Genomic DNA, 24,223 nt, shown 5'->3' with positions numbered 1-24,223 from the left:
GATGCATAAAATGTCCAGACGTTGACTAACGTCTGAAGAGTCAAGATCAGACCTGAGGTCTACTGGGTCAACCGTCTTAAAGTAACAAGACCGTTGAGCCCCTGATGGTCCACCAAATATTCCCCTAACTGGGAGGTCGACTAGAAGAAATCAGCCCTGCAAAACGCCCTTGGCATGGACATATCAGCCCTGGGGTCTTCAGAGGAGTAAGGGGGGGGATCCAAACAGATCCAGCCAATGTCTTACGCCTAGAACTGGGGAGGCAGCAGCGTTAGGCGATCTACCGACTTAATCTCGAATCTTCCAGAAAGATCTCAGTCGGCTACGCATAAACATGAGTGAACTCATTGACCTTATCAATTAGGTACAGACAAATAAACATGAGTGAACTCATTGACCTTATCAATTAGGTACACAAATATATACAAACTATGCCAAGAATTTCTGCTAAATCACTACTTATGCTTCTTTCTTCCGGCAAGAATTGTTTGAATTTGTAAGTGTCTACTGAATGCCTCGTTGAAAAGAAAACGAGTCTGAAAGGCTGAAATGATGGGGAGCCAGGCCAGTGCTGCCATCGGAGCAAACAGAACAACACCCATTCCATAGTCGTAAGCTTGAGCAAGTACCCTCACGAATCCCCACAATCCATAAAGCTCTAACAGGGGCCTCACAGCTTGTGCAATCTGGTTATGAAAAAAAAAATGAAAAAGAACTATAAATAAAATTGCCACAACAACTAATTCTACAGGGCTTCATTATATCTAACGTGAATCACATTTTTTTTAATCATTTGAATTAATATAAATTGAAGAAAACCATACAAGAGGAGGAAGCTTATGAAACAATGAGTTGTAAGAAGCTAACCTCTCAGAAAAAACAAAAACAAAGAACCCAAAACATAAGGGAAAACCAGTAACGGGGTACTATTCCATAGGTCCTCCCAATGCAAAATGAAATCCAATTAAGGCTTTTCGCCGAAACGAGGTTCCTAGTCCAGTGAAATAGGAGACCTTGAGTGTCTTCAACCTCGAGGTCACTATTACCACTATCCTCCTTAAAGATTCTTGAGTTTCGAAACTTCCAAATAGACCCCCAAAGCTCCATAGTCGTAAGCACGCATGTATATGCTACGACAGCTAATGTGGGTATCCCAACCATCAGATGTTTATGTTCAACTTGTATATGCTAAGACAGCTAATGTGGGTATCATCAAACCATCAGATGTTTATGTTCAACTTATTATATGCACGGATGCGTAAAATGGGTGTATACATTAACTATCATGTCATGTGGTTCATGCAGTGTCTAACTGAACTTACCAGAGTTAAACCCCATCCTGTGGGCAAAAACGCCAAACTGCAAACGATCAAGTCCATAAGAGACAGTTCACAGACGATGGAAAGGGTAACTATAACGGCTATAACACCAAGAAACAGAAAAGCTTTAAGAAGCCGAAACTGAAAGTGATGGTTGGTGCTAAGCCGTTGCCGCCCCTCGTTCATTGCCTGTAAATTAGATTTTGTAAGTCATAATACTAAATTACTACATAGGCCATCCAAATATCATATCATTGTGAGTTATATCATAGAAAAGTAAAATAGCTTTTAGCCATGTACGAGTTTAACTTGGAATATGGAATTTACCTTTGCAAGTAAGAAGATAACAAGTATCACAATCCAGGAGAGCACATACACCAGAAAATTTTTGTTCTCCTGTGCTATGTCAAGGTGATAAACCATTCCATATTGGTACACGAAAAATCGTACCGAAAGAAGTATTTGAAGTATCCGCGCACCAATTCCTGAGTGTCTAAGATGAGTGTGTTCATCGTTCCACCAAGATTCCCAGCTCTTGTCTCGGTGAACTCCAATACCACCCTGATTCTTGATCCACTTGTTCCAATCTATCCAATCATCGACTATCTTGCCCCAGTTGAATCCAGAAGGATTGAATAGAAATGGTGCAAATAGCCAAGTTGCTAACATGAATGAGATCGAGTACGTGATTAAAACATAAGTCATGCTGCTCTGATAAGGCCTTCTAAACATATTATAAACAATTAACAGAAGCAGCAATTCAAATCCTTTCACAAAATGGCTACGAGAGTACAATCGATAATTCTCCGTGAAGGTTGCGTGAAACACAACAACTTTACGACCAGTGGGCATGTACTTGGCCCCCCCATGAAGAATGGTTCGAGCGTAATAATGAGATTTTGTTCCAAGAGAAAAGGTGAAGAAAACTGCTGCGAGTTGCAATTGCATGAGGATAAAATCTTTTAGAGCTGCAAGAAATCCTCTCTCAAGTCCAATTTCCATTACCATAGGTAAACCTGTCAGAAGTCCAAGCTGGATAAATGACTGGGACGCAAGTGCTGTTTCCAACGATTCTATATTCTGCATTCTAGCCTCAAGAAGTAATGCTTTCTCCAACCCACTCAGTACCAAGTAAAGCTGCCCGTAGAGGAAAACATAAACTCCAATCACTGATAGCTGCACAATTTTGCCAAAAGAAATAAAAGATGGTTAATGAGTTAAGCAACTTACAACATGAAATAACACCAAGAAAGATAGCAAATAGAAGAGGGCTATATCTTCCCTGTGTAGGGTGCATTGTTTTCCGATCTACTTAATAATGATTAGTGGGCTCTAATACTACACCAGTAAAGCCAGCATACTGTTCCACATTTAGGTCCACCGGCCTAACCATACGTGCGCGAGGGTTTTCTCTTGGCATGAAATCTGACCATCCTATACGAGCCAAGCTTACGCGAAAGGCCTGGCAATTATTTAAGACAAGGTGGTACTGCATAACCCAGGTTCAAATGTCTTAATGCAATCCTACTACACATGATATCTAAATAAGAAATTATGTCCAGAGCCCAGACAGAAGAAAAATAAGATACTGCATTCCCAGTATACAGCACCTAAGAGAAATCACACTGCTACACCAGCTATGCTGAACAAAGTGAAAGAACTTATGCATATACCATGCAAACTCAAGTTAAGTACACTCAAGAAAGACCAAGTAAAGAGGTCCAAGATTATATGCAATCTAGACCCCTACAAATCTTCCTCTCTGATTATATGCAATTATGCAGAAGTTGATGGCCATCATCAAGCAAAACATACAGCACACCCAATTTATTAAAAAGCATCAGCTGCTGCATCCCTAAGCCTAACAACATAAGTGATATATGAGGAAAAGCATAGACTGAAGTACGTCAAAGATTGCAGCTAGTAGCAGCAATTGTCTCTTCTAAACGTAACTTTACTGATAAGAAGATTGTTTTACAAAAATATTTTTCAAAAAAAAACAAAAACACTTTCCAAGAGTTAATTAAGTACCAAGCAATTGAAGTAGAACCCAACAGTAGTAAAGTAACAGGAGAGCATCCGGAAAAAGTCGAATCGACGTCCAAGGCGGTATATATCACGGCTTAGTGTTTGCTCACTGTTTCCGTTGGCAATTTTAGCTTCAAACTTTGAGATCTGGTTTAGACCTACATCCCGACCTTTGCCAACTTGCATATACTCATGGTATGTTACATAACCGCGTCGTAATATGGAGTTAAATCCTGCAATAGATATAATCTTGTGTTACTATGACAAAAGCCTACATGATTATAATTCAAAAAAGTATATTCAATTATACATATACCAGCAAAAACATCCTCGCTCAAGTTAATGGTTTTTGATGCTTTGCTTATGCCCCCTCTTGTTAAGTGAAACAGCCTATCAAACAAATCTGTATGACCATAGTGGAATCGGACCCTTGAAATGATAAAACAATGATCTCATGAATACTAAGTATAAAGATTTAGGAACATGAACTCGCGAACAAATTACGAAGGATAATAAGGAATACATCTAACGTTCTAAGAACATGAACCTGCAGACGGAGTGCAACTCTTACCTGAGAGGATTTGCTAGAAGCCTTTGACCGATGGTAACAAAACTGGTCTCTTGATAACTCATGAACCAAGACAAAGAAGAAACACTGCAATTATGGACACATTAAGCACCGGCCCTACAAATTCAAAATGCGTAAACTCTACTTTTGAAATGTATGTCTATTGTGTGTAGAGAGAACAAAGATAACTATGGGTACAATTCATATATTTGTTAAGAGCATATTATTAATTCTAGTATGAAGATGAAACTCAATGCCCTAAATGTTAAAAACCAACTTACTGTATATATGAGGGGGGAAATCCTTCAGATAGAAGTATTATGGCACAAGAACTAAATATCTATAACCCTGTTAAGACAGATATGATACACCTGACTACCCTCACGTATCTTTCAAGTTTCAACTTTCAACAGTAAACATTTACAGCCCTCGCGAAATTAAGGTACAAGATATGAACCATGTGCTATGCATCAAACTGAAATGATGTCTATTTTGTTTAAGCATCAGGTCTTTTGATTTTAACCAGACTATGTTAACAATATCTTCAGTTATTCACAATTGCAATTTGTCAGCCATTAAGTCATTGTCGACAAATGGATGACAGTCATTCCCTAATGAAAATAGATGTTATAGCTAGATGATTGAGGGGTTTTCATCTGGTTTTATTATGTACAAAAACTCCGGAACTTTCCATCATTTCATAACAGCATGCTTACTTTTATGTAATAGCTAGTCTGACATTAACCACTAAAGACATCATTGCTTGAAAAACCAAACCTGCCGGTAAATATGTACTCCCTTAAACCAAGTATCGTGGGAGGTTGTCTCCCTTGGTGCTGAAGAAATTCTTGCAGGACGTTTCTCATTTTCAGTGCTTCTTCCATATAGTTGTCCTATAAAATTGAAAAACAAAAACAACATAAAGCAGATGTATAAAAGTTCAACATTTGGAACAAAGATACAGTATATACTTGGTTCATGTCGATTGTTTGTAGAGCATCACCACGCGTGAAAATTATTGCATGATTTTGGTTTTCAGGCTTTCCTTCTCCAATATTAGGTGGACCGGGAAGCTTTATCCGATATATTTCCTACGTATACAGTTAATGGTTAGTAATTCCAAACACTTCAATTCTGTGTCATCGAATGTTTTCCTACATTGATTTGTTAAAATGTAAATACTTCTAATCTCTATAGCTTCTAATTGGCTGAGAAACCATGAAAATCACATTACCTGATCAAACCTGTTGATTGTCTTAACCAATATAGAGGAATAAACTTTTTGAGGTTTATCCGTTCCTATTTCTTCTTTCTCCTCCACATAAGCAACACGAACGGAAGGATACCTTGAGAGTGACAAAAAAAACAAAGTAACATGACAAATATGTAACTAAAAGGACCTCCATCATAATTTAATTACAGTTTCACATTTTTGCCAACGATAGAGTCGTAGAATTACCTTATCATCAAGTCAATTATGTCTTGTGCACGAGAATCTCCAGCAGATTTTTGTGATCCAAAAGCTTGACAAGAGATGACATATGTGAACTTCATGTCAGCTAGTGCATCAAGCTGGGCCGACAAGGAATGTGGATTATTTTTCTTCTCATCTCCCCTTTCAATTGCCTTGTAGTCTTCAAAAATATCTTTTAAAAGAATATCAATGTATTACAATGTGCTGAATTCAACTTAAAAGAAAGAATTTACCATACTACATGTTAAGTAGGTCAAAAGCGTCCAAGTAGTAGGCTTGAAGCAAATCTTCCATAAATTATTTACCATGATTGTCCAAAACAAAATAGAGTTTTTGAGGAAATAAATAAGGAACTTATCTTATTCATTTCGACAAATTTGGCTGGAACTAACCTTCATCTTCACCCATATCAAGAAATGCTTGCAACTTTAAGGCCTTTCGATAGTACATCATTCCTCTAACTGTCATATAAAATACAAACAAAACTATAAATTTAGGATGAATGATAACAAATATTTGTAATATCGAGATACAGTACGTACTATTTGTTTCATTCACCTGTTCTGCTTAGTGTTTGTGCACGGAACGAAGCCCAATTTCTGACCTCCTCACCCTTTCCTTTAGATTCCAAGTCTTCCCAGCTGCAACACTCCATGCGCTCTAAAAAGTTTTTCCACTCGTCTTCATTGACCAAAGGGTAGTATTGTTAGTTTTTAATTATTCGAGTTAACCAAAAAATATTTCTTTAATCCAATATAGAGACTTCTTTCACAATAACCTGGATATATCTTTTGCATGTAAAAGATTATAGAAACTCCTTCTTGACTTGAGTGTAGCTTCTCCATGGAAAAGTTAACTTCTTCTTTGTAATGTGGAGTCATAACACTGAAGCCGAAGAGAATCTTTAAGATGAGAGAAGAGCAATTGGCTTGACTACAATACTCAGTTAACAAGGAAAATGTTGAAACATTATCTACAATTTTAATCCAATCATATGCTTTTATAAGCCCTTGACATGTTCAATGAAGATACCACACCATCAATTCTCTTAGGGATGGCAATTTGGGCCCACCCTTTGGATCCCACCCCATCCCGCCCCTAGTAGACCGGATTTGGGAAACCCATTTAATAAATGGGCGCGTCTAAACCTACCCCATTTATGTACCTAATATTATCTCTTGCGAAGAGTTCCCATTTGTTCTTTTCTAAATACTCCCATTAAATTAGGATATGTTTTGTTAGTTTCAATTTACTAAAAACCTTGACTAGCAAGCTTTCCTCCTCTGACAAACGTTTTATAGATAACCACAACAAGAGGGTTCGTTCTCCTTCAATAAAGCTCATGCACCACACTTAAGGAGGCTAGGATCATTATCTTTGGTTTGTTTTGAGTTCAATAACAAGTGGGAGCTACAGGTGAGAAGATTATGTACTTCTAATTATTATTAATTATATGTTATAGATTTCGTAATGATCCCTTGAGTAAACTTTCTCTAATTCCTACACAAGTTAATGTGGTCGCCAAGTGGAAACCGAGCGAGTAAATGAATAGCCAATTACAAGGAGGTTAACGAATCCTAAGGCAACAAAACATAGTGAAAGCAGTTCAATAATGATACAAGTACCCCCTTGTGCACCGCCTTAGTTGGGACAAGGGGCAATTCCGTCTTCTCATACCCCTTCAAAGGTGTGAAAAGACAAAATTGCCCCTTGTCCACGACAGGAGATGTATAAGAGTGTAGACGGATGGAGAGTACTTCAAGCATTTCTCAAAGCAGTTACCTGAGGTCTTACTTGGAAATAAGAATACATTATATAGGATATTCCCACCGGGGCAGGCAGTAAAAGGAAAAGGAGAAGATAGTAAGCCTAACCTGAAAGACAGCATATTGCGAACCTTAGGAGCACAAGGCATATCCATAAAGAGGGATGTAGCAAAAAAGGAAATACGCCTTCGAGCTTCTAAGTTCTTAGGAATTTCCAGAGCTGTTTCTTTGACAGTAAGCAACAGCTGCAGGCGTTTGATCTACCAAAAAACGAAATAAAATTGGGCCCAATAACATTACATATTATGTGTTTACAATATTTTGAGAAAACAAAGGTAACCTGTTCCTTGAAAGGACTTAAATCTGGTAGCGGAAAGAGGATAGCAGGATTGTCATTTGATGCGAACAACTGTGTCTGAACCTGGTCAAAGAAAGCAGTTTCATCCACTTCAATCGATACAGGGTGGAGTAAATCTGGTAATCTGCATCCAAGTAAGAAAGTTTCATTTTGGTAAGCTCTATTGTAGGACAATAGTGTAGAAAAATGGATAGTGCCTCAGAGCATTAACCTGGGCCCATTCATCATATCTTCTGTTACTATCTCGACGATATCTTGCAGTAGCTTCACTACTTTATCACGGTCAGATTCTCTGTTTTCGAACTTGAAAATGCATCATCCCAAAATTGATACTGTAAGTTAAAAGAAGAAGATATAGACATACAAAGTACTAATGATCGACAAAAACAGGTGACTACCAGAAGGTCCACTAGCTCAATGCATTTAGTGTAAAAAGCTGGAAGCTCACTCATCGAGAAATCCTCGAGGAGACTGAAATTAGCAATGCTAGTTTCAACTTCATTAAACACACAAGATATGATCCTGCAAATTAATAAAACAGTATAACAACGTAAAGAAGTAAGATACAGAAAGCTCAATAGGCAATGCAAGCAACACTAGACAAATCGAAAATGACGAGTTGGCAATGTAAGGACAGAAATGACTAAACCGATTTGGCACCTCTTCTCTAGCTCCCCCACAACCAGAACATCAAGGATATATTTCAGCGACTCGTAGCACTCCTTCACGGCATAGTACATATAGGTATCTTTTTTTATCTTCCTGAACAGATTCTCATCCTTCCCCATGTAGTCCTTCGCCATGCTCAATGCTGTCGAAAACTGAAGGCAAAAGAGATATTTGAGAGAAATGACTTCATTATACTTCAACAAATACAACATGGTATCAGAACATCAGCACAATACCTTTGTTGATAAAAGAAAAACAGGCCAATGGACCGGTACAGAATCTAACTCCAATGAGATAGGTATAGTCATCAAATCTAACTCTCTGTTGACAAAGGAACATACTAGTGTTGGTTTCTTGTCACATAAGTAGACTGTAGATGCCTTTAGCATCAAATTTAAGATACCTGTTGCTTATGAGGTCCTCAGAACGGAAGCAAGTGATAATCTGGTTCCACACTTGAGTAAATTTAGCGCTACTAGCTCTCGTGTTTTCTGATTCCTGAGATAGGCCATCAGCTAAAAGTTAATGAAAGATAGATCCTTCATCAATTAGACCATGGAAACCACTAAACCAAAACATAATAAATGAAATAGAAAACTAAACAAATAAATCAGGTAATAAAACCCGAATAGGAAAAACTTGAGATACATGAATAATAGAAAAACCTTTTCAATTTTCCACTTCAGGAAACTTCTTTTTTTCCTCTCTTTACCACTTTTACATGATGGTGGAACCAGGCGAACACCGAAAGCATCCGGCAAGGAATGGAATCTACTTCTCAGCATCCCCATGGTACGAATCTAAATTGAGACATTGAAACGTCAGTGTCAGACTACTATTTAAGTTGCATGAGTTAAAAAAATTCAACATACCTCCCCAAGATGATGAAAAATACCATAAACACCACCACAGATGGTACAGAACACGGAATACCAAATTTGTGTATCCATAAAGTATACCTGTACATAAATACAATAAATATAGCAAAAACACAACATATGATATGATACTAGTGAAAGTAAAGATGAGGAACTTAAGACCAAGATTACTATCACTACACTTTTGGGCATTTGTGCAAGTATAAAACTGCAGAAAAAAACACCGCAATGTTTTTACTGCAAGATTAAAAGTTCACCATGGAACTTGTTTTTTTTTGTACAAACTTAGAACTTTCGGTCTAAAGGAAGGTTGACCAGGATGCCCTTGACTGAATGACCAAAGTTTAGTTGGATTGAATTTCTTTTACTGAAAAATCGGTCCCAGATTAAATTATTAAGGTGTGAAATGTGAGAAAGATAACTACAATAGATACAAATGAGAAATAATCCAAGAGCACTCACAATTACAATAGGAGCCCAAACCGCAACAATAGCACCGGCATTGTTCTTTACTGAATCAAGTCAAGTTTACAAGTTAACAACAACAATTACTTTCATGATTTCAGATCTGCTGAGTTATATTTATTATACAAGTGATATAAGATGAACGAAATTTCACCTTTTGGAAACAGTTCATGCCAATCATAGTTGTTCACACCAATTCTCATGATTTGCTTTGTTGGCTCTACAAGGGGTTTGATCTGCAGTTCCAGAACTAAAAATCAACAGATTTTTTTTTTTTGTTATAACATCCAGTTTCATAATACTACGTGACTAATCCTTTATTACAGTTTCAGCAGCAACCAGGATTGACATGATGTCACAGGAGCACGTTTATACTCTGGCTTAACCATCTACAATTAGAAGAAATAAAAAAACTGTCTCTATTTGTTTGATGAAAGAATAGCCATTTTCGATAAAGAAAAATGGCTAATGACCTGAAATAACATGCAAAGAATATCTAGAAACCAATCAAAGATTCAGTCGTGCGCAACAAACTGAGCTCGTGCACAAGATTGACCAATGGATGCACAATGACTTGCCTAGTAAACATGGCTAACATATGCAATCTACCCACTCCGACACGCTAAGCTACTTATTACAAGTCAATCATTTTAGGTTCTGACATTACAACCTTCTCGTTCATAATGTACTGTATCTCTTCTCTTCACTTTTAGAGGCCTTCTTGCTTATCTTGCACGTTGAATTGCAATTTCAAAATTAACTGATGAGTAGGAAAAAAAATGAAAACGATAGGAAACAAAGCTCTCTTAGAATCTATACTCTATACCATGAATCAGAAGCGCCAAAAATTGGATTCTAGCAATAATATGAGTTCAGCTAGAATTAGGTTGTGGCAACAACATGAATGAACTCCTCAATAAGAACAGTTGCAGTACTGAACTCAGTTAAGTGATACTCGGCCTCCGACCACGACTACATACAACAGTTAGTCAAAGGCTGTGCATTATCAAGGCTTTTACCATAGCCATATCAATGATAATAAAATAACAATGACGACTACCGTGAAGAGCTTACATTGCAAATGTATTCACTAACCTCATAATAATAGCTGAATGATAATTTGCTCACCAGTAAGAGCACCCAGAATATTGTATACCTAAGAAAGAAAAACTAGAACTGAGAAATCGTATGAAATACAAGGAACTAAATGTAAAAGTTAACTCATGAATAAGGGAGCTACTTGAAAACGGAAACTTGGCTTTCTTGCATTCCTCGTGCAACATATAATCGAGGCTGCATGAGAACAAAATTTGTGTATTAAATCTATCATTTATGAAATACCACATTAGAGGGCTAGGAAAATATAAATGATACTGACCATGGGAAACTGCATGCCATTACTGGCAAGGTAAAGTTTTAACTATTAGTTAATTTCTGTTATAGGTAGTAAAAATCTAGGAGTAACGTGATGGGATGGATGAAGGTGACTATTTATGATTACATATCTTCTAGTCCAAAACTAATTTCATGATTAAATAAATATTCAGTCCAAATGGAATTGAGATTTCTTAACAAACATCTCCTTGAAAGACAACCACCTTTCGTTGAAGTCAAGTAGTACCACTAGCTGCAATCTTGAAGGAGCCTTGTATCCCGGAATGACAACAGATGGTTAAGAAGAGACCGTGTATACAAGTAATGCTGGGTATTTTTCATGTCTAATCAACTCTTTGGGAATGTAAGTAAAACAGTGATCTTGAGAATAGTGTCTAGAACTTCTGTATTTTAAGGTGTAAAATGTGCACATTTACAAAAAAATTTATGTTTCATGCGTGGGCTTTACTTCATATTTCCATGAGTGAGCTGAAGAGCTCACTTATGCAAACTTTAGCTATAATTGTTGGAACCAGGGTAGTCCGAGTGACTAGCCAAGCCCCTCTCAAGCAGACCTCTGTGTTCACTAAAGTGAGATTCAGCAAGAGGTTGACAATAGCTCTGGCTATACAACTTTCCGGACAAGTACACCAAACATGTTGAGATTCAAAAGCATTCACTTTTTAGAAGTAAATTATCTAAAGGAAATCTTAGCAATGAATTCAAGAAACGCGGCCTTTTATGACTTCATACCTGTGCCCACCAAGACAAAACGATAAATACTCTCCAATTTGAGATTTCAATGTATCTGCCAACTGCAGGAACTAGAAATAGTATCATCCCAACTGCATTAGAAATCAAATAAAATCCAACTGCAACCATGTAGGAAGAGAAGCACCATTCTCCAACCCAACTCCCATATCCTATGCGAGAACAAGTAGATTTTCTTCTGGAATCAGCATAAAAAACTGAAAGGATGATAATCCATATAGCCGAAGTAACAGACTTCAGCCCAAATCTCAAGATCTGATAAAAGTCCATCGTGTGCCTTGCTTTCCATGTAAATGCAATGTCAAGTAGCGCTGTAATTGTATTCCCCAGTTTAGATACATATCCACATTTATATAGTTTCAGAAGGAAAAAGAATGGTGCATGATAAGTGACAGACATGAACGAATACAAACTTTGTCAAGAGTTACAATAAACCAGATAAGTGACCGCAGGACAAGATGACATTACTTGCTATGCAAGAATAAACAATAGCACTTGAGGAGAACTTCAAAAACAATGGTAAATAATGTGCCCTGCTTCGGTGCTACTAAAACTCTACATACCAACGTAAAAAATCTAATACCAACAAGAGGTACATTTTATGCCTACATGATGAGTGAAACAACGAGCCTCTCCCAAGATCTACCAACAACGGCCAAGATCTACAAAAATATGCCTGCATGCTCTCTATCATTATGTTTCCTTAATTCAAAGAATAATACTTTGATTCCAATTGAAATTTAAGTCTGTTAAGAAATAGAAGTACTTCGTAGAAATATTTTAGTTAATGTGGAAGTTTTACAAATCCATGGAAATGATAGAAATATGATGCAATTGTATATAACAAGGTTATTAAATCTAATGAAGCATAAAAATGATGCATATAACAGTTTAACAAAATCTATTAGTTTGATGGGTTATTAACAATTACATAGTTACGTCCGGGAGTAAATTGCATAACTTTTCGACAGTAACACCCAAAGATAACATTCTTACCGATAATAGTTAATAGTTAACAAACTATGTTAGTTTTAGATGGTATCATCAATTACACATTTATAACAGGGGTGTTACTAAGAGAAAATCAATTTAGGTAGTTAAGGCAGGGGTAAATAAATCAAATATATTTAAAAAAACATTAAAAACATAACATGAAAATAAAGAGATACCTATCAGAAATCAAAAAGAAAATAAAGATGAAAAAGATGAAGATCATACGTTTTTAGTTTTAATTTCATTTTATTTTTTGCTAGGTTTCCGTTATGTCGGTCTAAACTTCCATCATGTCGGTCTAAACTTCCATCATGTCGGTGGGAATTTCGGAATTCCAACAATTTCGGTAAGAATTTCCCTCATGTTAGTGGCAACTATGCACGAAATAGTTGTAAGTGTGATTTCGTGCCCCTAACCTAAATTTCTGAAATATTTCACAAATTCCCAATGAAATTTGTCGAACTTTCGATCTTTGCCTTAATTGCATTATTTACACAACTGTATTCTTCATTAATCTCCATCGGATTTTTTTCCCTTAACTGCAATTATGCTAGTTTAATGAGTCCTTTTCATCAGTTAATTCTTGCCTCCTCTCTTTAATTTCTATAGTGATGGTTGAGGAGGTGATATATGTAAATTGATCTTTGTTGAAACAATTCTAATATCACTTACTTTTTATTGAAACGATTATAATATCACTTAGTTTTTATCGAAACAATTGTAATATCCAGAGCCGTGCCTGAGAATTTGAGGACCCTGGACAAAATTTAATTGCGGCCTTTTTGTACAAAAATAAATTACGAACAAAAAATTGAACAAAATATAAGATAATGAAAATCATAGATGATTCACATGTGTATTTATATATTATTGTTTTCTTTTTGTGAAAAAAACATTTAGCTTTCTATTTCTTAAAAAACACTTCAAAAACTAACAAAATACACCTAAAATAACAAAATGGTTAAGACAAAGTGTTGTGGAGCAAAAATAAAGATTGATTTAGCAATTATATTCTCATCCAAAACAAACTTCAAAATAAGGAAGCCAAGACTCGAACCCAGGTCAGTTGCATGGACACCCATTACCCTTCCCAGTAGAGCTATTACTCATTAGATGATCATTAAGTAGGTACATGTGTTATATATAACATAGTTGTGGCCCTTTTATTAGATTGGGCCCTTTTGAGGTGGGGGCTGAGGGCGGACGCCCTCCCCCCCCCCCCCCCCCCCCCCCCCCCTCAAACACGGCTCTGGTAATATCACTTATTCCTCATTTTTTTACAGATTAAAGAAGCATAAAGATGTCCAAAGTGTAATATAAGAATATTCTTTTTTACGTAAATCTTGCTAGCTCACATAGATAGTGAATGTTCACTATGTTATATATCGCACTTCAAGTGAACAACAAACACAATCAAGCTTTGATGATATTTTACGCATTTTTAATGGGTTTTTTGAGTTTACACTCCTCAATGATGGGTAATTGAGCTTACCCCCTTAGACTTACTATTATTGACAAAAATAAAAAGGTTGTGTTTGGCGTACGTGAAATAATTGTGATTACCAAGAACAATTATGCTTCAAAATGATTCTTAGTAGAGATTCCACCTTACTTTATTGTTTGATTTGGTCGGGAATATGATTAGCAAAGATTGATTTTATTTATATATTATTTAATTTTTATGATTTTATTATCACATGCCAAACATGTCCTTAGTAGTTTGACAAAAAATCTAAATTCAAGGGGGTAAGCTCAATTACCAATTACTGAAGGGGGTAAACTCAATTATCAATTAGTTTTGAGGGGGTAAACTCAAAAAACCCTTTTTTAATTCGCTAATTATGGCATGTGTTCGTGCATTTTATCAAAATCTTTGGCATCCATTCATTGAGTTAAAATAAGCTAACTCCCTATGTATTACAAACTCTCGCATTTTCTGATTATCCATAGAAAAGTTAACTTCCCACATTCTCTTCCTAAAATTCAGTAATTTCGTCCGTTATTCCACTATCTAAACCAACTATCCAACTTATCTATTAAGTTATTTTTATTTACTTTCAATTTTTATATCTGTTTCTTCAATAGCTATAAGATTATAGTGAGTTTTTATCTTGGGAGAAAAATGATGAGCTTGTTTCGCATATTGAAATATATTATAATAAATCTAAATTTTTCTCGATATATTCATCCAAAGTTTCAAAAAAAAAATCTAAATTTTTGAAGGAGTTTGAGAAAGTAATCAAAAAGGCGTGCATGTATCACAGTGTTCATTTATAAATCATTTAGGATCACACAGAGACATAATTTGCATCTTATATTCGAACGACATTTCTATGTATAATGCTAGATGGTGTAGAAATGAACTGTGATACATGCACGTTTGGGCGAATGCACGACCTCCAATGCATAGACCACTTAGACTTACACGACCGTGACAGATACGTTGCCACATGAAATATTATAACTTAAAAGTGTAACTATAAAGGGATCTACCGTGCCCATAAGGCGTGGTAGAAACCTAGTATATATATATATATATATATACGTACATATTACGTCTCTTGTTTTCATTGCAACGCTTACTTTTGGATCAACCTGGATATGATCCTCAGAAGCTCTGATTTAGCACACTCACCTCACTTAGCAGTCAAGAAGCTGCAATATGTAATATTACTAGAAAACCTAACCTCTCATTATGCATGACCTCAGGTCATTTTCTATAGATCTTTTGATTCATCTGATATATAGACGTCCTTTACCAAACAAAAGTTGTGACTCGTGATTCCATTCATTGATAAATGTATCATGCCCGTGAATACCCATGCGTTATTCACTAAGAAAGATGAGGGCAATATCATCTAACCTTATAAGATGTATACTAAATATTAGCTAGATATTAGTCACATATTAGTTGTGTTATTCTTTCCTAATTAATAGACTCTAAGATTGTCTTTCCTGGTTGTATAGTTTCCTAAGATATAGTCCTAGCTGTGTTTCCTAAAATGGAGTCCTAGTTGTGTATGTGTGTATATATATATATGTGTGTGAGTGTCAATGTGTGTGTGTGTGTGTGTGTGTATTGCTCGATAATTATAATAAGAAGAAATACAAAATTCTTTCTAAGATTGTATTAGAGCAATTAAGGCTTTTTTTTTTTTTCAAAGCATCAAAATTTATTTTCAAAGCATTAGGTTTCACCAATATTTCTTTAAGTTATTTCAAGAGTTAGGGTCTTCTTTCAGAACATCAGGGTATACATTGTTGATGTTGGTTGTTTTTTGCTGCAGCCCAACTGCCGATCTTCCATCCGCTGCCTCGTTCTCGTTGAGCTTGTGTTCGCATCATCCCCCTCTTTCGTTCTTTGTTGTATTGGTTGCCCTCTCACTTTATTTCACTATTACTGACAAAAATAAGACTTCTATTTTGTAACTGACGTAGTGCCAGTGCTGTCTAAAATCACAGACCCCAAGCTAAATGGTTCCAACTATATGGATTGGAGTAAAATTGTTCATAGACCCCAAGCCAAACGGTTCCAACTATATAGATTGGAGTAAAATCGTTCGTCTTTATCTTTGTAGTAAACACAAAGATAAGCATTTGATTGATGATCCTCCAAGAGAGGAACCGAACGAGAAAGGGAGTTCAAGACAAACATGGCTCTGGGAGGATGCTCGTTCGTTCCTTCAAATTCGGAATTCTATTCATAGTGAGGTAATTGGCTTAATCAATCATTGCGAACTTGTTAATGAACTAATGGACTATTTGGAATTTTTGTACTCCGGAAAAGAGAATCTCTCCCGTATGTATGAGGTTTGTAAAGCCTTTTAGCGTGCAGAGAAACAAGACCAGCCCCTTATAAACTATTTTATGGCATTCAAGTAGACATATGGGAGCAACTAGGCGAAACAGAGTTCGAGTGGATTGTCTATGTAACAAGTTGGGCATGATTAATATATGGCCGTTGATTTGGGGAAGAAAGAAAAGTATCCGGGGCAATAAGTTTTGGGTGGAAACAAATTTTTTTTGTTTCCTCCAAACATCACCATTTATTATTTTCCAATTTTTTTTTTTATTCTTTCTTTTTTCCCTCTCACCTCCACTAGAACTCCGGCGACCTCTCGTATTCCATCGACCTCCACCATTAATGCCGGCAACCACCATCACAAATCTGGTTGGACCTTCTCTCTCTTTTCTTCTCTCTTCTTTCTTCACTCTCTATACTCTTTCCTCTCTCCTCTTATCCTCTCTCCTTCTCTCACTAAATCCCGGGGAAGGGGATCTCCCCTCGCCGGGAACCCGCCTGGTTTTCCAGACGAGATGGCTTGTCTGGATCTGGTTCTTCCAGATCCAGAAGAAGGGTTCCGGCGAAAGGGTTCTCTCCCCTTCGCCGGAACTTAGACGTCGTAAGAGAGTGAAGAAAAGAGGGGAGAGGGAAATAAGAGAGAGGGAAAGAACAGAGAGAGAGAAGAAGATAAGAGAGAGAATAGAGAAAGACGTCGTCGGCCGTCACCGGCCATCTCCGGTCGGCGGTTTATGCTGGCGAATTAAGGGGTGTGTTTGGTAGGTGTTTTTTGGGTTTTCAGCCTTTTTCCTGGATACTTTTCTTTCTTCCCCAAATCAGCGACCTTAATATATATTCTCCAACTTGAGGTTGAGTGTTAAGCTGTATACTAAGTATTAGCTAAATATTAGTCACATATTAGTTATCTTATTCTCTCATAATTATATAGATTTCTAAGATTGTTTTTTCCTGATTGTATAGTTTCCTATGATTTAGTCCTAGCTGTGTTTCCTAAGATAGAGTCCTAGTTATGTATATATATAATATACATATATATATATATATATGTGTGTGTGTGTGTGTGTGTGTGTGTGTGTGTATTGCTTGATATTTGTAATAAGAAAAAATACAGAATTCTTTCTAACAGATCTCTTCAACTCGAAAAGAGTTTGAGTAAGAGGATTATTATACAACATAGTGACTGAGAACGGTAAACTGTTGCCAATAGAGAATTTCTTAATGAACTGAGCATATTCGTGTGAATGTCATTAGTTCAAGAATATTACGTTCTTCTAAGTAATCTAGGTGATCAAACAAGGAAATATAAACAACGAGAATGTACCTTGTATGAATTTAAGAACTGCTGAAGATATGAAGATGCTCATAATATCCTCAAATACTCGTTCCTCAAACAGTTCAAATGGAGATCCTAAACCGTGCCATGCCATTATTATCATCGCCTATAGAAAAATGTTAGATGCTAAAAGGAACTTACTATGTGAAAAGGCCGACTTTCACAAGAATAACTTAATCTTTTTCATGTTATATTAGTCTTTACCTGCAGAGACAAAATGAAAAAATGCCACATCCTATCAAAGCTTCTAAAAAGTTGCCAAAACGAACGAATCTCCACAAAATTTGTCTTCCCTAACCATTTTCTTTCGCGATCCTCACCTAAATAAACCTGAATTTATAACAACAATTCTATAAGAAACGAATGAGAGGAAACTAACAAAGGGATAAAATACAAGATTCAGAGACCTGAATAATCAATCATTTAGGAGCCGCATCTTATCTTTATTGTTTAAGGTATTATCGATTAATAAACTAAAACAGGAAAAAAGTTGAGAAGCCAACTAGATGTCCCTGCATTTATCAAGGAAGCTAGGAATAGCAAGAGAGATGACAATGTCATCATCAGCAACCAGAAAATTTATCTCTAGCGTAGCAGCACTCACAAAAGACGCCAGTGATTTGAACTTGATTTAGAAATTTTTAGTTAATTTCGTCCGAGTTCACTTGATGGGTGTCACATAAAAACAAATGAAGGATGATATTGATTGACGATTTTGTTCAGACTTATGTGTGAAAAAATAACTGCGTATTACTTGGTGATCCCCGGGTAACTACAAAATGGCCAACAACATCATCCAACCATTCTCTTAAAATTGCCAACAACATCATCTAACCATTCTCTTAACAGTTGATATCTGCTATTCTGCTACACAAATAATTGTTATAAAAAACCTCATTTCATCTGAAATCAAGCTAAACATTTCCCTCTATTTCGAAAATATTATCTTCTTAGCAAGCAAAAAATGATACTCCATCAGATAACTGTGTCTCGTAATACAAACAACTGTGAATACATACCGGGGTATCAAGCGGAATGTTAGTACTGCTAATATGACTATCGACCGAAGGATGTACATAGAAGAAATCATGGTCTAGACGCATGGGCCAGCCAAGCTGGAAACAATCTGGGGACCTGGAAATTAACACAGAAATCACTAACCAACTCCCAAGATGTTAATAAAGAACTGCGACAAGTTTTTTCTTATAGCACAATGAAATGGAGGGAGAAACATTAAGACAGTGCTAACCAGAAAAACTCATTCAAATCATCATAATTTCTCCACTTAGAATGATTAGCTGTTCCATTTTTGTTTTTCTGAGCTTCCTTCAAATGATTTAAAAGAAACTTAGATTATAAATGAAATGATCCGCAAATCCAAACGAAATATGAAGCAAGACAATACCTCAGATATAACCCGGTAAACTGGAGTAACTACATTGTTGAGAAAAGACTCTGAACCACCTTCATATGCTGGTTGAACCTTTTCCCCAGTGGTCAAGCTAACAGCACCAGTCAACAAACTATGCAACTCATATGCCATCTGAAATAAGAAAATTTGGAAATAAGAAGATACAAGAGAAAAAAACACTAACAGAAAAAAGCAATAAAAAATTTAAATTCATAATACAACTTTTGAATTTTGATCCAAAGAAACTCGATCTGTCAGTTATTTATTATGCATTCTGTAACTTCACACAGCATATATAGAGTTTAGATGTACTAATAGTAACCTTGCTAAGCAAGTTAGGAAGTCGAATAAGGAGTGAGACTTTTAAGAATACAGTTTGAGTCGGATTAGGAGTCTTATGCAAGTTCAAGCTAACCATCAAGGATTGTGTCATTAAGGCCTAAAACTAGGGCTACTCGTGTTTTTAATTACTTTTTTAGTTAATGAAAACCTAAGCTGTGGAAACAATTTACATTTTATTTGGGGAAAGGGGCAACACCAGTATTTAATGAAATTGAAGCACTAGTCTGGGTACTTGACCGGCAATTTCCAGATACATCCTGCTCTCAGAGTGATAGGGGGACACTCTATACCAAGTTACCAACACCGTTGTCATATAATCTGTTAGTGAACCTGAACTTTTAGGGTATTGGTCTGTTAACAAGAGGAAAGCGTGCCAAAATTAGCGTAGAAAGAACCATAAATTTTATTAAGGGAAATGGTCCAACATTAATGTTTGAGGATATAGTATATTTTCATCAAAATGGAATATTCAAATATTTATAAAGAAACAGTCGGTAAAAATATGTCATAAGAACATAACTGACATAAACATATTTTTTGTCATAGTAGTCAAATATGTGAACAATACCATGCAGAAGTTTAAGGAAAGTGTGTCATCGAGAAAATAAAATGCTGAAGAAATTTAATAGTGACGAATCAATGGATCACGAAGTACTGAATTTCAGCTTACATGGTGAAAAATGTAACAGAGACACTCAGGCAACAACCGCAAGTTTGAAGCCTCCCCCCATATCAGAAGATAAAGCGCCATATATAAAATCTTATGCTGGTGTATTTCCTGTTTTACGGTTGGCAACCTGTGGACATTGTAATTTATATAATAAAGAATGTAAACAATTTCAGTAAAATTCATTTCTACGAAATGCAAGTAACGTATAGGGTTTCAGATCAATACACAATGTTGCTTTTCCTCCCCACAAAATTACACCAATTTTTATAATTTCTGAATAGTTTCTTCATTAAACCATCCACAGCGCTCTCTCCAAGCTGATATCACGAGGATATGTCAGAGACAAAAAACAGATGGGTTAAGACCAAAATATTCCGAACACAACATAAATAAACCTGTGACATGGATGACTGCTTATCAATCTGTCGGACATGGATGTTGGCTAGCAGTAAAATCAGATGTTCCCGCTGGTTTGCTACATTTCCTCTCTGGAAAGGGCAAAAAAGTTGCACGTCTCAATTTGCATGAACGTTTAGCTAAAGCACATTTGACGTTTTGACATGCAAATACAAAGCTTGACTACAATAGATAAGTTCAGAAATTGAAATAGGATGATAGAAATAGATCACCTGAAACCCAAACCAGGACTGTAGCCAATCAAGTAAATCAATAGAAGCTCCTGGGTTTTGATGGTTTTCTGGTAATGGTAAACCACGAACATTGCGGATAGCTGCAACTGCTGCTTTAATCTGTACCATGATAATAGAGTTGGAACAACTTCAGTAAACTGTAGTTAAAAATACAGATGCTACTTGGTGGATCAAATTGGAAGGGAGACTAAATTGAAATACTCATATCGAAAGAAGAGATTAAAAAGGGAATTCATGGTTTTCTACTACTTAGGCGAGGAGAGCTTTTTAACCAAATTCTTTTACCAAGCTTGTTCACCTCAAAATTTGTGATTGTTAACACTAGAACCGTGGAAGAGGGTGATATAAAACAAGAATAAGAAAGTACGGGAAACATAATTCAAACTTATAAATCAGAATAACTGTCCTCTTCCTAAATTAACACGAACCAGTTTATAAACATAAACTCCTAACTTTAATTTGAAGAAAGAAATCACCCTGCTTAAACTCAAAGACGTTCTAAAACTAATCAAACTAACGCTTACAAAAGTAATGCATTAGCACGGAATCAGACCTCAGGCAGTTGCATAATTGCATGGCGTTCACCTCCGCGGTCAAGTGGCAGAATGTTGTATGATTTGTATGCATTAATGTCTTCGCCATCAACAAAGCTCTTCAATTATATTTGGAGAGTAAGTAATTAGAAAAGGGTAAATTAGCTGGAATAATCAGGCAAGCTTGATGAACTATTCATTAGAAAGAAAGAATAGAAACCTCGAGACCAACTCCGGATGTAACTGACTTTAATACTTCAAACAGAACCGAGGCAATTGCACGTGCACTAATCAATTGTTCCCTGTAAAGTAACACAATAATTTGGAACTATGCATCTTTTTAAATTAAGACAACTCATTGAATTTCATAACGTGAAAGCAAATAATACCTATATTCTAGGAAGTCGCCATTGTGTTTGAGAATGTAAGCCTCATACTTATGGTAAACACGTTTTAGTTCACGTACATCACTCTTTTCCTTCCGCTTTAAAATAGTGGCTTCCTCGTCCTATACTCATAATTACAAACAACAATTAAGAAAACTCATGATTACCATTACCTTGCAGGGATTTCAATCTCTCTTTTGCAACCTATTCAGAAGCCAGAACGAAAATGAATAATAACTTTGAGTTACATTACTTGGACATGTTTACATGCTTTAATCTTTTACCACTGTACCTCAGAACCCAACATAAAGAAGATTCAGATTTTTATTTGTGAGGATTACCTCACTGCGAATATGATTTTCAGAAGAAAAAAAAAATTGCGTTGGTGAAAACTTCAGAGCATATGTTGGTTGAGTGGAAAATGTATAAATGGATGGTTTACCGAGCCCAAAGTTTTAATCAACTATTGGCAGAGCATTACAGCTCAAGTTTTAGATTACTATTTTTTTTTCGAAGATGATTTCACCAGAAAAAATAAAAATAAATAAAAAATCAAATTCTAATGCAGAGTCTGGATATGTTTACTTTTCTTTCACAACAAACAGACAACGCTAAAAATAAACAAGTACAAAAAGAAAATATAAAAATAAAAAATTGGTTCAATCCTGAGAAACATTTTATCTAAATAGAATTGACAACAAATGAACTTTAATAAGCATTATTCCATTGATTACTGATATAGAGCATCTATATCTATATTATAAAATACAATATATATGACAAGGACAAAACTAATGCTCGTAAATGATGACTATGACAAGCTGACTAGGCATATCTAGGCATATGATTTGCTTTCTAGGACAAAGACAAAGATAAATCATGGTTGTTCATTCATGAATCAACATGTATCTCATTAGTAATGAATCTCTAACTACTAGATTAGTTGCAATTTCATGAACCTATTACGCTTCTCAACTAACGATTTAGGAAGATCAACTATCGTATTGATCTCAATCGTTGAATCAACATGTATCTCATTAGTGATTAATAGCTAATTACTAAATTATTTGTAGTTTCATGAACCTATTAAGCTTCCCAAAGAATAATTTAGGAAGATCAACCAATTATATTAAATGTTATGCCCATAAAATACTTTTTAGTACTAATTAATAACTAATTTCTAATCTGTAGCAGTTTCACGAACCAATTGATCTTTTTTTCCTACCATTCTCTCCTCTACCTTGAAATAACAATTAAGATACTTGTAATGTTGAATCAAGATAGGTAGGACAGATATCAAACTTCGGGTCGGATACCATTTAATAGGTCAAATATGTCGACTTGTTGAGGAGAAACAAAGAAGAGAGAAAGGAGATTTTACCAATTCAAGACGCTGAAGAAGAGAAGTTTTGAACTGACGAACACCGCGTCCACTGGAACTGGGATCCATGATATGTGCTCTTTCAAAAGCATGAAAGCGACCTATCCATTAAATCCATTTTCAAACAAAATATTCATGACCAAGATAAGAACAAGGAATCTAAACCAGTTTACTAAAGATTCACTAATAAAGGTGAGATTCTTCATGGGAGCAGTAACACCAGTAATAATAATCAAGAGTTTCGTGGGTTCAATTATGCTATAAAGATCACTTAACAGTGACAGATTAAACTAAAGTGGCCCTCAGAATTTGTCACAACATCTGAATATATATATATATATATATATATATATATATATATATATATATTCTTATCATCATTCCCTGGATTCCAAAGAATGTCAGGATCATGGAGAACCCTAGAAAGTTTAGATGAAAGGAATGAAAGTCTAGGGACAGAGACAAAGCTTACAGAGATAGGCAACACGAGGAGACTCAAATTCAATCTGATTGGCAACACGAAGGAAGCGGCGAATATCTGAGACTAAAGTCTGTGGCAATTTCTCACTATCAAATGGCTCTAGGGCTGGAGCTGTAACTGAACCCACAGTTCTTGACCTAATAATTGATGGCATTACTAATCTACTGGTATTGTTCTTCCCGTTTCGTAGAGAAGAAGGATGTTCTCCAACAACCGTAATTTCCGACATTGCTTAAGAATCTGATGAATATCATTAATCTTCTGCACCAAAAACAACAAGGATGAAGTCGAATCACTTCTACTGTCTTGAATCTCCGTCATATATAATTGCTTTTTCTTGCTGGGATGGAAAGTACAAGGGTTTTGATCTTTTTCTTCTCTTCTGCTTTTTTGGTCTTAGCTTTTGAGTTTTTTGTATCTTCTTTCTTGCTTTCTTTTCTTAACTCTTGTGGGGAGAAATGGTTGCTTTTTAATGTTGGGAAGTAAGTGGGTGGGGGAAGAAAGATTTTGGTCGATGAACCTGACCTGGTTTTCTTTCTCTTTATCAATTTTTTATGGTTTAATCCGTTAG

At 35.9% G+C, this 24,223-nt stretch overlaps 1 protein-coding gene across 6 annotated transcripts; it reads right to left on the bottom strand.

The window, feature by feature from the left end:
• Positions 1-326: 326 nt before the first annotated feature.
• GSL04 (glucan synthase-like 4) lies at positions 327-24,223 on the bottom strand. Of its 6 annotated transcripts, none has more exons than XM_086638714.1 (41): positions 23,644-24,223; positions 23,172-23,272; positions 21,794-21,912; positions 21,625-21,706; positions 21,425-21,523; positions 20,851-20,970; positions 20,617-20,709; positions 20,447-20,538; positions 20,222-20,348; positions 19,204-19,341; positions 19,048-19,124; positions 18,818-18,932; positions 18,003-18,128; positions 17,787-17,904; positions 11,653-11,981; positions 10,766-10,818; positions 10,621-10,681; positions 9,680-9,761; positions 9,523-9,572; positions 9,055-9,141; positions 8,848-8,982; positions 8,586-8,680; positions 8,419-8,503; positions 8,174-8,334; positions 7,912-8,035; positions 7,725-7,816; positions 7,496-7,637; positions 7,264-7,415; positions 6,168-6,274; positions 5,948-6,070; positions 5,782-5,850; positions 5,375-5,561; positions 5,150-5,261; positions 4,887-5,006; positions 4,693-4,808; positions 3,919-4,002; positions 3,664-3,776; positions 3,351-3,580; positions 1,647-2,495; positions 1,323-1,508; positions 327-686 (listed from the first exon to the last, which is right to left on the bottom strand). In XM_086638714.1, the coding sequence occupies exons 1-41, from the start codon at positions 23,879-23,881 to the stop codon at positions 456-458; spliced, it is 5,820 nt and encodes a 1,939-aa protein (XP_086494840.1). In that variant the 5' UTR covers positions 23,882-24,223; the 3' UTR covers positions 327-455. The 6 variants fall into 6 exon arrangements, with proteins under 6 accessions (XP_086494840.1, XP_086494843.1, XP_086494841.1 ...); XM_086638717.1 differs by having other exon boundaries at positions 3,664-3,737; XM_086638715.1 differs by having other exon boundaries at positions 5,375-5,549.

Source organism: Eschscholzia californica, unplaced genomic scaffold, assembly GCF_041429995.1.
Source record: "Eschscholzia californica isolate CP2 unplaced genomic scaffold, dmEscCali1.0.p SCAF_5, whole genome shotgun sequence".
NCBI classification, from domain to species: Eukaryota; Viridiplantae; Streptophyta; class Magnoliopsida; order Ranunculales; family Papaveraceae; genus Eschscholzia; species Eschscholzia californica.
Note: the sequence above shows the minus strand (reverse complement) of the source record. Positions and strands in the feature narration are given on the sequence as shown.